The 14,783-nt window shown below is 44.5% G+C and overlaps 1 protein-coding gene across 6 annotated transcripts in view; it reads left to right on the forward strand.

Annotated features, from left to right (window-relative positions):
- PARVB (parvin beta) overlaps nucleotides 1–14,783 on the forward strand; it is a 67,766-nt gene that overhangs the window by 42,558 nt on the left and 10,425 nt on the right. For all 6 annotated transcript variants that reach the window (XM_074825584.1, XM_074825589.1, XM_074825586.1 and 3 more), the window contains exons 7-11: nucleotides 5,255–5,313; nucleotides 7,018–7,037; nucleotides 8,754–8,815; nucleotides 11,179–11,247; nucleotides 13,474–13,575. In XM_074825584.1, coding sequence (XP_074681685.1) covers nucleotides 5,255–5,313; nucleotides 7,018–7,037; nucleotides 8,754–8,815; nucleotides 11,179–11,247; nucleotides 13,474–13,575 — 312 coding nt within the window. The remainder of the gene's footprint in view (nucleotides 1–5,254; nucleotides 5,314–7,017; nucleotides 7,038–8,753; nucleotides 8,816–11,178; nucleotides 11,248–13,473; nucleotides 13,576–14,783) is intronic.

The following is a 14,783-nucleotide window of genomic DNA, read 5'->3' on the forward strand; positions in this document are numbered from 1 at the left end:
GCGCAGTCTGGGCTGCTCCCAGCCATTGCCCCCTGATCTCTTGTCATTTAGAAAGTTCTTGTCCCAGTTTTTTAGTGAGTCCCAGTCTTGGAAATGCATTTCTGGTGTGCTTAAACCTGGTCCTGAGAACATCAGATCTTTAATATGTTTGGGACCACCATTTGCTGCTGCAGTATCAAGCCAAAAATGTGTGATGGGACTTTATATAAGAGAGAGTTGTGTCTGTAATTTCTGGCACTTTAGTAAATGGGTTTTGCCATGCTTTTTTTGTAGAGAAGCCATTGAAACACAAACAGCCCAGAAAGGAGTTTCAGCACATAGGATTGCCCTGGTCTGGGAAGCCTGTTACTGATGTTGTTTTTCCCCAGTGACTTATTATGCAGACTTAGTCGTGTTGTTTTCCTTGGCACACTAATAGGCTGTCATCATTTCTTTCACAGCCGTGTGTTTTCGTTAGCTTTCCTTAGATATGGAAATCTGACCTGAGGAACCCTGACTTCTCCCCTCCTGCCCTAGATATTGCTCTAGTTAGTCCTTTCTTTGCTTGGTGCTGACCGTTCCCTTTCACTCTGCAAAGACTCTACTTTTGGAGCGTATATGCTCTTGGTTTTTAGCTCGCCTGCTCTCTCAGCTGTAGCTCCTGTGGCAGTACAGTCTGTAGCATGGGAGCCCAGCTTTTCCCAGCAGCTGTGAAGCACCAGGCAGAGCTGTTCCAGCTGGCTCTGCTCACGCCCTGACTGTGTGCTGTGGTGCTCAGCGCTGGTGTAGCGAGGCAGGCTCAGCTGCTGGCAGCAGGCTGGGGAAGGGCTTTCTGTACGTGCCATTTACTGGTAGAGCTGTCAGGCTAGAAGAGGTTTCCTTTCAAGAATAAAGAAGATAAAGCGATCTCAGACTCTTTTGCAAACGTGGATCCCCTTGCAAGATGCGATTGCATGATGGTTGATTAGGCAAGCCTCATTTTGCTTTACATTTAAATAATAGCATTTTCCAGGCTGTCTGCCTGAATGCTCTAGAGGTACAGGGTGTGACATAAATGGGTAATTGATGGATATGCCCTGGCTCACAATATATGTATGTATTATCTTTAAGAGGTGATTTTGAACTGCTTTCAGGCTGCTGTAGTTCTTTCATTTTAAGAACAGTGAGTTAGGTATAAAATAACATGAACGTAAATAGGAGACTGCTTTCTTTTTAAATTTCTTTTGACTGTCTCGGAAAGGTAAGGAGGAAAATGTAAATGTAAGGTGGTCAGCAGTCCTCTGACACCCTGATGCTAGAAACCTCCTTCTGCCCAGTTTAGTGAAGTGTCTTCCGTAACTGTCAAAAAAACCCCCTTAGGTAAGTAAAGCCTCCCTTTCCTAGTCCTTAGGTCAAGCTTCAGGACCCTCTGCCTCTGTGGCAGAGGGAAGGCTGTGGAGAAGGTGTTTTCACATCTTGTCCTGGTGGAGGGATGTAGAAAAGACCCCTACGGAGAGCGTCTGGTTCACCAGAGTCCCTGCATCTGAGACTAGACAGGGCTGAGGTGAAGACAGCGTGAGAGAAAGGCTGACAGAAACTAGGGAAAGAAAGAAAGAGAGAGAGGAAGAGCAACTCCATGTCCCCAGGGGAGTGCCAGAAGGTGTCAGAGCAATGGTACAACGAGAGTTAATTTAAGCTCGAGAGGCTGTAAACTCTTGCTCTGGGGCCTAGAGCCTGGAGTCCTGGAGGTGGTTATGGCAGCTGCTGGCTGTGAGCCTACCCCAGCTGCCCTGTGCAAGAAGAGACTTGTTTCAGCCCCCCCGTCCCACTGCTAGGAAAAGCTTGCGACTCTTCAGCTTGGTTTATTTAAATGGAAAGGAAGGCACAGTATAAACTGAAGCATGTTTCTTCTGGAACAGTAACTTTCGCCCTATACTTTGGTAAATTGAATTTTTGTAGTTCAGCATCCAGTCTAAAAATACATGCTGGTTCAGTAACAGATCTCTTTAAGTGGATTTTATTTAGCCTTTGTTACACTAATGACAAACAGAAGAATGGTAATGAGGTTAATATTGTTCCTAATCCAAGTAAGAAAACTATTATTAAGAAGATTATTGTAATTATAATTATCAATTTATTGTGAAATGATCTCTTATTACAGATCCCAATAATGATTAGGGTTCTGTCAAACTAGATCATAATTAAGATGTTTTCTCTGAGAGGTTTTAGTTTAAATGCCTCTTCTTGCTTGAATATGCATTTAAGGGGATTAATCAACAATTTAAGCGACTTTGTGAGCTTTGCAGAGTTGACCCCACAGCAAGACAGCCTTGCAGGATGTTGTGGGAGTATTGTGCAAGAGCACACTCACACTGAGATTTTCAAAACTGGCTAAGTCTCACTTTCATGGGGACTTTGGCACTTAGGGTTATCATTATCAACTTTGTGGAGCCGTCCTCACGCTGTGCAGATGCACGAGGTGGTTCTTGCCCAGAAGGGCTGTGTTTACACTACAAAAATCAAGAGTTGTACAGGTTTAGCAAGTTACTTCTTAGCCAAGTTGTGTGTATTTCCATAGCCCGTCCCAGAGCAGTGCAAATACCTTGTTAGCTTGTGTAAGTGGTGCAGGCTTTTTCTTCTCTAATTTTTAGTGTCCTGCTCCATAAAATGAGCTAATATTATGACAGCACTGTGCTACATGGAAAGTATTTATCAAGATCTTCACAGACTGGTGGTGATTCTGCCCTCCCCTTAAATTCTTCCCTTCCTTTGGCATCTTGAGGTGACAGACTGAGACTTCCCTAGGGTGCTGTATTTTTTTAAAAATCAAAAATAGTTAATTTAGCATCTGAGAAAGATCTGTAGCTGTATCTGTCAAACAATACACTATCCCTTTTTGGTCCTGCACTATATATTTTTCTCAGAAACCCACAAGCGTTTTGGAGGGGACTTGCTGCTTTACCTTCCCTGGCAGGAGGAACCTTTCCCTGTCTGTCTGTCAGTGTTACCGAGAACAACTACAAGACTAACCCAGCAGAAAGCCACTTTTGTTTATATTATTTTATAATGGGCACCATGAGGTAGCCCCTCTCAAGAGTAGAGTTCCTGAAACCTAGTCACTCTCAAACCTTTTTGAAATAACCTCCAGAATTGGTTTTCTTGGTGGTTTTTGTGTGAAATAGAAAATTTTATAACCATGGCAAAATATGCCCAAGTTATACATGTGTCCTAGCAGAACAAGGGTTTAGGTGGGTCTTCTAGTTAAGATCTTGGTGATAGCTACCCTAGGTGCTGAGTTAAGAGTCTGAGATGATACATGCTTTAATGCTGGTGTCACTCAGCACGTGCCTGTCGTTCCAGCCCTCCTCAGTGAGGGCAGGGAGGAGAGGAACTTTATGGTTTCAGTGTGTGCTTCCAGTGAGAGCTGAAAATGCTGAGGTTTTTCTTCTAGCTGACTCTACTGCCTGATACTTGAAACATAATCTTGCATGATGAAGAAATACCTTAATTCAGGAAAACAAAAATGCTCTGAGAAATAAGCATAAAATTTGTTCTTAAGGCTCACTGTGTTGGTTATTTTTCCAAGGCTCAGGAAGTGCCATCTTTTGCACTTAGCTTCCTTATTTCTAAAATTGCAGCATATCCCACCTTGGTGCTGCTGGGAGATCTGGGGTATTTTCACAGTAATTCCCTTGTAGTCTAAGCTGCAGATGGAAAGGTCAGAGGCAAGGCAGGCTGAAGAATAAATGTGTCTGGTGGCAGTGGTGCTAGGAATCAAAGTTTTATCAAAGGATGACATTTGCTTTTGGATTGCAAGGCCAAGGGACCCAGGACTGCTGTGGGAACAGCATGCTCAGCTGCCTCGGGGGGAGCTCTGCAGAAATGTTGCCATTTCCACCTACTGGGCAGTCAGTGTTGGCACCCATTCCTCCTGCTTACTGGGCCTTTGGAGGCATTATTCACTAGTCACCACTTACTGAGTTTTTGTTCACAGCTTATAGCATCTTCTCCCTGGGGTACGTGGTGCCTGGGAGGTCCAGAAACCCGTGTTAATAAAGCAGAGACGTGGCAGGATGGAATAAACATTGGTTTTGTATGTAAGAAAACACTGCCCTGTGCAATGCTTCCTCATTCTGCCATCCATGCTATCGTCAAGGTGTGTTTCACCAACCTCCTGGCACTGTCCCTGCAGCTTTATTAACCCTGCTGTAAGATATTCTGACAGACCTGATTCCTGGATGGCTGCTGAGATCTGAGCTCTTCGGGTCAGCTTCTGAAGAGTTGAGAAGGGAGGAGAGAAATTCTTCCATTCAGGCATAAGGCTGTATCCCATGGTTTGGGAAGGGACCCGTAGAGGTGTTAAGAAAGTTTTTGACTCAGGTAAAAGTACTCCCAGCCTCCAAGAGGCATGTGCCATGTCTCCAAAACTCTGGAGAGGCTCAGAAACATTTGACCCCACCTGTGTCAGGGGGCCGTGTCTTAACAGAGCCGAGGAAGATGTTATAAAACTGTTTTGAAACTGAGTCTTGCTGCATGCTGACTCTCTGTTGGGTAGGAGACTCCTCATTTGTGCAGATAATTATCCCAAGGAAAGAAAACCCAGTAACAGGGAAATACCATTCGTGGTGAAATCAGTAGCTGGGCTTTTTACACTCCCCGCATTTCCTTGGTGGGGGTGTTCCTGAGACGCGTGTGGCTGGTGGCCTCAGTAACGTGCCTGCTCTAGCAGAGCCCCCCTCCTGCCCGGAGAGCTCTGCTGGCACACGGAGCCCTGGCCTGGGGGCAGCCAGCCCCGTTATTTCAGCCCCAGCCCTCTCGGGAGAGCCGGGCTGCCAACTGTGTCAAATCGGGGCTTGACACCGTGACATGAGCGAGTGCCCTTGGGGAACTGAAAACGGGGCTGACAAGCTCGCTCCAGTTTGTGTTCCAGGCACGATGTTGACTCTGGTCTCAGGAGGAGAATTGTTAGTGAGTTTGCTGGCTGCAAACATATATATATACATACACACACATATATATATACATACACACATACATACAAACACACACACACACACATATATATATATACACACACACATTTCCCAAACATCCATTTGGCTGCCAGCTGCTAAATGCCACTGTTCTGGGAGTAAGCCCTCCTGTGTCAGCTGTTTTCTACCCCTACAAAACTTAGCGAGCACACTTTATCCAGTTTTCTCCTGGGATTCCGGAAGATTCTAAAGGGTGCAGAGCCCCTCGAGAGCTTCTCCTTTACTAATTCTCTCTGGTTTTCTAACTCCACCTTCCTTTCCAGAAGCGCGAGGGCCTCCTTCAGACCACTCATGTCACAGAGGAGCTGACGACCACAACGGAGTAAGCCCAAAACTCTTCCACTTCGGCGCATGTCTGTGGTGTGTGTGTGAGACCATTTACAAAGACGAAAGAGAGACTTAATCCTCCCCCCACCCCTGCTAAATTAACAAAATCCCTTAACGCGGTGCTTTTTTAACTGTGGACAAATAACTTGGTCTCTGGAAATATGTTACAAAGGGGAAAAGCATCTTCTTGACGTTCTTGTATTACAGAAGCTTTTAACTGAATAGCTCATCGGAAGTGACCTTTACGGGCCTTTTTTCCTTTTTCCCCTGCCTTCTGGAGGTAGCCATATATAACTAATTTCTGCCCAGTGCTGTGGCCTCTCTCAAGGGAAGGGCCAATGTAGATATTTTGGGAAAGAATTAGTTCGACAAAAAGCAATTCTTTGAAATACCTCTCAAAACTGAAGCAATACCTTGTTAAAACTGTAAGGAGAGGTGACCTCTGTTTTCAATAGTACCTCAGGAGTAGAGCTCAGCAAAAAACAAATTAAATAAATAAACCTCTTTCCTCTCTGCTTTTTGCAACGGATTACTTTGCTTTGTGTTTTTACAGTCCTTTTCATAAGGAGAAGGCTAGACGTGCACTTTGGCTGCAAATAAAAGCTGAGATTTTCCTTTGCGTGGCCTGAAGGCAACTCTTCTAAGAGGGGCTTACATGAGCCCTCCTTCAGTTTATCAGTGTGTTGGCTCCCCGTCGAGTTGGCTCAGCTTTCCATGGCTTTGAAGATAAATGAAGTACCATGTGGCTAGCTCAGCGGGGAAGATCTTTCAGATGGAAACACTCAAAAATGAGATCATAACATCTCTGTGTGGACGTTAAAGATCTCATCGTGTTTTTGTAGGACCAGAGCTCTGCCTTAGGTCTGTGGGCCAAAATTCCTCCCCTCACTCTTGTGCTCTGGGACAATGTAGTGAGCTCGTCCTCTCCGTCAGATGTGGTTTGTAAGATGTAATCAGCGCAGTGGGGTTTAGACATTTTTTAACAAGAAAGATGTTTACGGATTTGCGTGTGTGTTTATACATGTATTTTATTAAGTTATTTAATACTACACAATATAAAGAGATTTGCTGTTTAATGCGTGGCATACCCAGATACAAGTACAGCTATGGAAAATGCAACCATCAGCAGAATCCAGCATTCACTTGAACGCTTTCAAATTCCTCTGGGCAAATCAGGGCCTGATTCTCAGCTGATAAACATCTGCATATGTCTGGTGATGTCACTGGCTGTGTATATAACTCATCTGTGGCAGTTCTATTTACATAAGATCCAGATATGATGTATGTTTTCCTTCTTCAGAGAAGGCAGATTATAGTGAGATAGATAGCCTTGCTCCCTCTGAGCTGTGTGGTGGAGTGTCTGACGACTGCGTTTGTGGAAACTGTGCTCAGGAGTACGTTTGTTCATTCACTCTTCATCATAAAAATAGTTAAGCATAAGAAGTCCTCATCACGCCTAAAACCTAATTACACATTTCCGTTCATTTCAAATGGATCCCCGTGACAGGGCTGGTGCTCTGCTGGGGACATTCCTGCAGCAGGTTGGGTCTGGGCTGCGATACGCTCAGCCTCCTCGCTTGGTAGGAGTGGGTTAGCCCCCGGCATCGTGCGGGAAAAGGCCCGTTAAGACCATAGTCTTGTCTTTTCAATGTGATTATTCATGAACTAACCCAATATTTTTGAATGCTCTGACTTGCAGGATGATGATGGGAAGATTTGGTAAGTAACAAAGTTGACTCTGAAATTGTTTTTTTAATTTATGTCAGGCACAGAAATCTTGTCTGTTTTCCTTCAGCAGATCAAGGCGATGGATTGAGCAATTCTGTGGGGCTGGAATGTATTGTGGGGGCTGGTTTTGTTACTCCACACAGATGTGGAGTGTAATGGGTAGAACCAGATCACCCAGTATACTGCTTGTGCTCTTTAGACTGGTCTCTGTTGGTTTTTTTCATTTGTAAGTAATGAATAGCAAAAATGCTGCACAGGGCAATATTTCCTAGTACTGTTGTTAGTGGCTTTCCAGTAAAAATCCTTGCAACCCCCAGCAATAAGAGTTACACCTTCTTCGTAAGGTGACCATTTAATCTTTATATAGATGGATACATGAAGCTTACTGAAGCAAAGGTGCATGGTACGAGGTCTAAGAAAGCTCTATTTATCTGTCCACTTTCAGCTCTCTCCAATTCCTTTGCATGGAGTATCCTACCTCCTCCTTCTTCACTAGATTTTAGAGTTTAGACCTTACCAACAGTAGATCTGGTCTTCTAAACAAAACCCTTTTTTTTTTGGTGTTGCTGCCAAGAGGCTTCTCTTTTTGCATTTAGTTTTGTTAGTGGCATGAAGTCACCACTTCTCACCAAAGAGATGTGGGCTCCTGTGAAGGACTCTGTGTGATGAAGAACAAGTTACTTAGTTTCTCTATTCCCCAGTTATAATAGGTGAACGCTACCATTCCCCCTCTTGCAGAGTATCTACATTAATAATTAATAAGGTACTCAGAAAATAAGTAACGTCAGGGGACTCTAGGGACTAAATAACATATCTTCAGATACCAAAGGAATTTGGATAATAAATATGTTTGTTTATTTAAAAATAGAAAGCTATTAAAATGTGTTCTGTAAAGAAAAATTATTTGAACTTGAAAAAACTGTTAAAAGCTACGTTGAAAATTTTTACAACTTAAAATCCACACATTTTTCCAGCATCTTTATGCCTTTTTTTAAAGAAGATAACTGCAATTGATTACTTTTCTAATTTTTTCTTGTTGTACCTGATGATGACAGTTGTTGTCAAGAAAAATCAGTGTTTGGAAAATTTCAGTCAGCCCAAATCTGCCACAATGTGAAATGTTGCACTAATACAGTCAATTTAGTAGATTTTAGGTTGGATTAGATATCGTTATACAATGCTTTGAAGGTCTAAACGTAATTTAAATCTTCATACCGTATGTAAGCTTTGCTCTTCATACACTGCTGAGTCAGATTTCACTCGTGTTCAGTTTTAGGCTTTACTGAAGTCAGGGGTACTACCAGGAACTTTAAATTAACCAAATGAATCCCTGATTTTGACGCTGAGCCGTGGATGCAACCATAGCTGTGACTGTAGCTGTAGTGCACCAAAACCAGGGGGTGTTTCAGTGGCTCGTTGTTTAAGCTAGGATTGGGGCATAGTGAAAATTTGTGATCATGGTGATTTTTCTTCCACCTACATATTTTGTGTATGAATATGAATGACAGAAAAGGGAAATCAGTGAATGCCATGTTTATCGTCAGTTACCTCTCACATCCCCAGGGGAGTTTGCTCTGGCATTTAGTTAAACACGGAAGTAGGGTGATAACTTTTACCTTGAGTCTCTTATGTGGCTTTCTGAGAAAGGTCTTTAAGCTTGGCTCTTGGAGGTGTATTGATTTATTTTCTTTTTTTCCCTAAAACCAGAGCGTGATGCCTTTGACACACTTTTTGATCATGCACCAGACAAACTCAGCGTAGTCAAGAAGGTAAAAACTAAAATTCAGGTTTTATTTTCTACATTTCTTTTTTTCTTATGCTTTTGGAAAGATGCCCAGAAAGATCTGGAAAATAGCAAAAAGGGATTCTGAAAGAGTGAAAAGGGTGTTTATCCCCCTGAGATCACTGTTTCAAAGCCAGGCAATACCTAGATTCATTGGCTTCGGTCAGGCTTGTCTCACTATTCTGGTGTCTCAGCCAAAGCTTTTCTACGTAGAGCTGCTTAGATTCAGAGTGACGCAGGTTAGAACAAGCTGCTCTGCAAAGTGTTCGCAGTGGCACAGCTCATCCCGACTGGACAGTCGTACAGACTGTGATATCCCAGGTGCTGTCCTCCAGCGAGGAGGGGCTGGGCTGCACGTGGGCTAACGAGCCACTGGCGGTGGTGGCCCCTTTGCTGGGCTCAGCAGCAGCCAGAGTTGCGCGTGTGTCTTCAGCCTCGCTCTCCCCAGGAAGCACTTGCTGTTTGGTTTTCAGCTCGTTCCTGTACTAAAGAGGATCTTCCATGACTGGAAGATATTTTCCACAGTGCCCTGAAATGTGATTCACCCATAAATAATTTTCAGAATCCCAGCATCATCTCAGTTGGAAAAGCCCTTGAAGCTCCTCCAGTCCAACCATGAACCTCACACTGACCGTTCCCAACTCCACCAGATCCCTCAGCACTGGGTCAACCCGACTCTTCAACCCCTCCAGGGATGGGGACTCCCCCCCTGCCCTGGGCAGCCCATTCCAACGCCCAACAACCCCTTCTGCAAAGAAATCCTTCCTAAGAGCCAGTCTGACCCTGCCCTGGCGCAGCTTGAGGCCATTCCCTCTTGTCCTGGCGCTGGTTCCTTGGCTCAAGAGACTCATCCCCCCTCTCTGCACCCTCCTTTCAGGGAGTTGTAGAGGGCCATGAGGTCTCCCCTCAGCCTCCTCTTCTCCGGACCAAACCCCCCCCAGTTCCCTCAGCCGCTCCCCATCACACCTGTGCTCCAGACCCCGCACCAGCTCCGTTGCCCTTCTCTGGACACGCTCGAGTCATTCAATGGCCTTTTTGGAGTGGGGGGCCCAAAACTGAACCCAGCCATCGAGGGGCGGCCTCACCAGTGCCGAGTCCAGGGGAAAGATCCCTTCCCTGTCCCTGCTGGCCATGCTAGTGCTGATACAAGCCAGGATGCCATTGGCCTTCTTGGCCACCTGGGCACACTGCTGGCTCCTGTTCAGCCGCTGGCAGTCAGCACCCCCAGGTCCCTCTCTGACTGGCAAATATGTAAATAAATCTTACAGAAGAGTTGCTTTTGTCCCAGGACTTTTCTACTTACATTAATTCATATGGCCCTCTGGTCTCTCCTCCAAGGCTGAGCATCATCACAAAGCCCACCTCTCCAGACATATTCCTGACATGGCTCTTTGTGCTGGGCAGAGCAGAGGGTAAAGTAGCTGTTGAGCTCTGCAGCTGTGGTTAGTTTTAGAGAACACATAAGGACGGGACTCCGCATTGTCCCATCAGCTAGTTCCAGCCTGGCTGTTCAGCTGTTTGTAGACCAGTGACATGCAAAGATCAGTGTGTAATCTGCCCCTCGCTTCACGTGAAACAGAGGATGAACACATTTAAAATACTGCTTGGAAGTCTCTGGAAGACTTCAGCTTTCCAGTCTGAAACATCTTCTAGAAGAGTGTTTTTAAAGTTGATAGTGAATAAATGAGATCTATCCATGTGCTAAAGGCGTTAACACCCAGCTCTGTCCCTTGTGGAGGCGATGTGAGCAGGCTGGCACATCTCTGGGCCTCAGTACCTGAGCACGTACCTGGCTCACAGTAGCAGGATCTTACATCTCCGTGTCCTGCGGGAACAGAAATGCCAGCCTGGGGTTACATCCTGGCTGGGATTTGCTGGTTGCTACGCACACGTCCTCCAGGAGCAGAGGTGTGTGCAGCACTTCTCTCCGCAGTCTTAGCTCCGTGCTGCTGATGCCTTGCTCCCAGGCCGTGGGTCTTCTCCAGGAACCTGAAGAGATCGGTGTGGACACTAAATGCACCTACTGCTTGCTTCATTTTCACAAAGAACCCACAAAACAACCAATGTCATCGCAGCGTTTTCCCCCGACACTCAAGTGTGCTTTATGTGCTGGGAAAAGGAGCTAGTAAGCTGGATGTAATAGCACCATCTGGTGACTTCTGGCGTATGGTGCAACAAAAATAGCTATACCGCTGAGTTGTCTGCAGTTTTATGTACTTATTTATGCAAAAGCAGATAGCACACATGCATATTTATTAATCTTTAAAAAATGTCTTGAAAGATTATGTTAACCTTTTCACACAGGCACTGACTGTAGTATCTAACATCGCTGGTTCTGGTGTTTTGTAGTCTCTGATCACCTTTGTGAACAAACACTTGAACAAACTGAATTTGGAAGTAACCGAGTTAGAAACCCAGGTAGGAGACTTTGTCTTTTTATATGTGATCTGTGTGAATTCCAAACCTAGGCCCTCGCTCCATAACGCCTTGTTACGGAACTGTTTATCTTTGGGCATGTTAATTTGTGGGCTCAGGGCTCTGGTTTTTAAGTAACAGTGACATTCACTGATGCTTGCTGCCTTTGCTCATGTTTGCACACACTTCATATTGCTGTTGATTTGTATTCTAAGGTGAAATTCTTGGATTTTTAGTAGGGCCATATTAATGAGTGTAGAATGTGGCCAGATTTGAGGGCGTCCTGTCTCGGGGGTTGAAGCGGAGGGCTGCAAAGCTGTAGTTAGGGGTGGGTGGTGGGTTGTGTCTTTTCTAGCCCTGGGGGTCTGTGATGAACTGGTGTAAGCTCTTAACAGCTGCCTGTGGCTGCGGAGCAGTGAGGGCTGCGCTGTGCTGCAGCACAGAGCTATCAGCGCCACCTTTGATCACATCAAAGTGGGGTTGGGAACAATTCTGCTGTTGCAGCAAAGGCCTCCCTGTCCTCCTCTTTATCTTGTGAGCACATGCACGGTGCTCGCTTCCCAGCAGTGGGGATTAACGACTGGGAGCTCCTGTGCTGCGGTGGCTCAACTGCCAGCAGTACCCAGGTCGGTTTGTTTAAAGCTGCCGAGGCGACTGTCAGCCACCACCGCCTGCTCTGAGGGGTTCTCTGTACTGCAGAACTGGGCACCCAATATGCTTGGAAACCTGAACTGAGAATTTCAGTGTCAGTGCGGTAGCTCTCACTTTACAGATAAAATTAAGCACTTCTCAGGCATGAGCTTGGCTAAGCAGAAGCAGATATTCTTTCCAGAGTTCACTGAACTGTGGAGAGATGGTTATCTTATTGTCCGGGGGAAAAAAGTAAGCATGACATCTAGAGAATTATACCAGGAGTATGGGTAATTGGTTTGAGCCTGGCTTAGTTTAATACCAGTCATTCACTGATATTTTATAGCTTTGCTGAAATAAATGGGTGACTGATCTGATCTGTCACAAGAAATTGTTGCTTAATGCCTTGAGAGTACCCAACGATTTACTTCTAAAAAGGTTAGAGGATGTCACATAGCCACGTCAGGATCACAAGTGAGAAATCTGTTAGAAATATATAACATTACCCCCACTTAGCCAGTAAGTAATTGACCTATCTGGTAGGAATACTGAATAGTACTGCTGAAAGTATTTAGTATATTATTTAATATTTACTGAAACTGTAAACAATATATTTTGACTTGGAAAAAAAAATATTTCATGAAGTTAAAACTTCCTACCTGTGTCAGGGGAGACTTAATTTCAAGTTCTGATTCAGGGCAGAGATTTGAATGTCCAACACACAGAACTTAAAGAGGGATTGTGGTTGAAATGACCAGGTACTGTAATAGGACTGGGAGCATATAATGTGCAAACATGTTTCCCAGGAAATCCTTTTTTTTTTTTTTTAAATCGAAAAAGCTTTGTTAAATACTGTAGTGAAGTTGGCAAGATTCCTCAAGCAAATAAAATGAATGTGAGGAAAAGCAAGAACATACTCTAACCTCACCCCAAAGTGTTTAGTAGTCTAGTTAAGTAAGTAAGGAGCCGGAGATAGAGAAGATCTTGTTTTCAGTCCCTGCCTATTCAGACCAAATACTCTGCACAACTAAGGAGTACAAATTGTAGATAAGTCCCAGGTGAATTGCTTTTAATTTCTTCTGCTTAGAGCTGTTTACTGCATGTAAGTAATTTAAATAGTCGTTTGCACATAATCTTGCATGGGTTAACACCATAGCAATAGCTGATTGGCTTCCTTGTTTTGCTCAGGAAATAGGAATAGGGGGAGTAATGCTACCAGATGCAGGGAGAAAGCCTTGTATCCTGTGCTTTTTTTTTTTTTTTTTAAGAGAACTGACAAGAATGCAGCTATATCAACAGGCTCTTAAGGAAAGCCTGGTTTAGCTTGCTCAGCTGCACTGGTGATTGCAAGGGTAGAGGGGAGTCCCGGGAGCAGAGGGAACCAAGCCCCAACTGCTTGTTGCACTTGCTGTCAGTTCCTTGCCCTGCCTGAAAGAGCAGTCTGTGACTCCTGAGCCATCTTACACCTCTGTGCTAGCAAACAGCCCTGGTAGAAATCAAAGAACATGATTTGGGCCGAGCATTCTTTGTTCTGCTTGTTTGTGAATGCTTATTTGAAAACATGCTCTCACCTAGAAGGTCATCAGTATTTCCATTCAGTTTGCAGATGGTGTTTACTTGGTTTTGCTCATGGGTCTCCTTGAAGACTATTTTGTTCCACTTCACAACTTCTACTTAACACCTGAAAGTTTTGATCAAAAGGTGGGTAGAAACTCCAGGTTCTTCTGTTTTGCTACCACATGATATTTTCCAGTCTTTGTGTCCTTTCTCTTTGTGTGCAGTAAATCAGAACCTGGTATATTCTTCTCTTCAGGAGCTTGTAGCAAAGATGCACTGGCTGTGACACTTGACAGTTAATACCACTAAAAGTTGCTTGTGAAATGAATGGGTAAATTCCCCATAGGTAAGGAGGAAAGGTATTCTGTTACTAGCATCAAATGTCACATAAAGCTCATGAATATCCGGAATGAATAAATCGGTAATAAGTGCTTTGTACTGCGTAGTGTTTTGCATAATCAAAGTGATTTATTAAATTGTAGTACTGTCTGAAGGGGTTTTGTGTGCAGGGATTGTGCCTTACTGTGCTAAGACAGGAGAGCTGATGCCTGGCCTTGCCCAGTATGTACCATGTAAATAGGCAAGAAAGGCGAAAGGTGAGAGATGGGAAGCTCTGCTTTAGCTGCATCCTGCACCCTGGCATTGACACGGAGACAGAGGTTCTTCTCAAGGTCACTTGAGGAATGGCATCCCTAAAAACTGCCCCCTAATCTCATTATTATCAGTTGCCTAATACCCATTAGCTCTTTTTCTGTAGTTTAATGTTCCGACAAACCAAGTGAATAAATATCATTACTTGATATGTAAATGAGAAGAGGTGGTACCCAGGCCACGATCTTGATCTGGGGTTAGAAACTGTATGTTGAGTGCTCACAGGTAACATGTGCTGGAGCTGATCTGAAGCCGGGATGGATGCCCTGATCCTGCCAGGGAGGGAGCATGCAAATTGCCCGTCTGAAGTCAATTGTGAGCACAGACATCTGGGTCTGTGTCCAGTTCCTGCAGGAACGTTGCTGAGTTTAACTTTTGAGAGAATGTGCTAGCTTGTCTTTTTTCGATATTTCTTTCTGTTCAGTAAGGACTTGCTACCTTTCAGACAAAACAAGCTTTGAGGAAGAAGAGTGGATCCTTTGCAGTCTTAGATTGTCTTACTCATGATCAGGGTATTAGAGATGGAAGGAGAGGAAATAAGTGACTTGCTCTTAGCCCCACACTTGCCCCACTCTCCTGTGTCCTTCCTGGTGTTAATGGTGAGACGAGTGCTTAACACATACTCCCTGAAAGCAGGAAAGCAGGCTCTGGTAAGAGGGGCTTCTTTAGGTGTTGGGTTTGTGGATAGGATGGGGATTAGC

Source organism: Strix aluco, chromosome 5, assembly GCF_031877795.1.
Source record: "Strix aluco isolate bStrAlu1 chromosome 5, bStrAlu1.hap1, whole genome shotgun sequence".
NCBI lineage: Eukaryota > Metazoa > Chordata > Aves > Strigiformes > Strigidae > Strix > Strix aluco.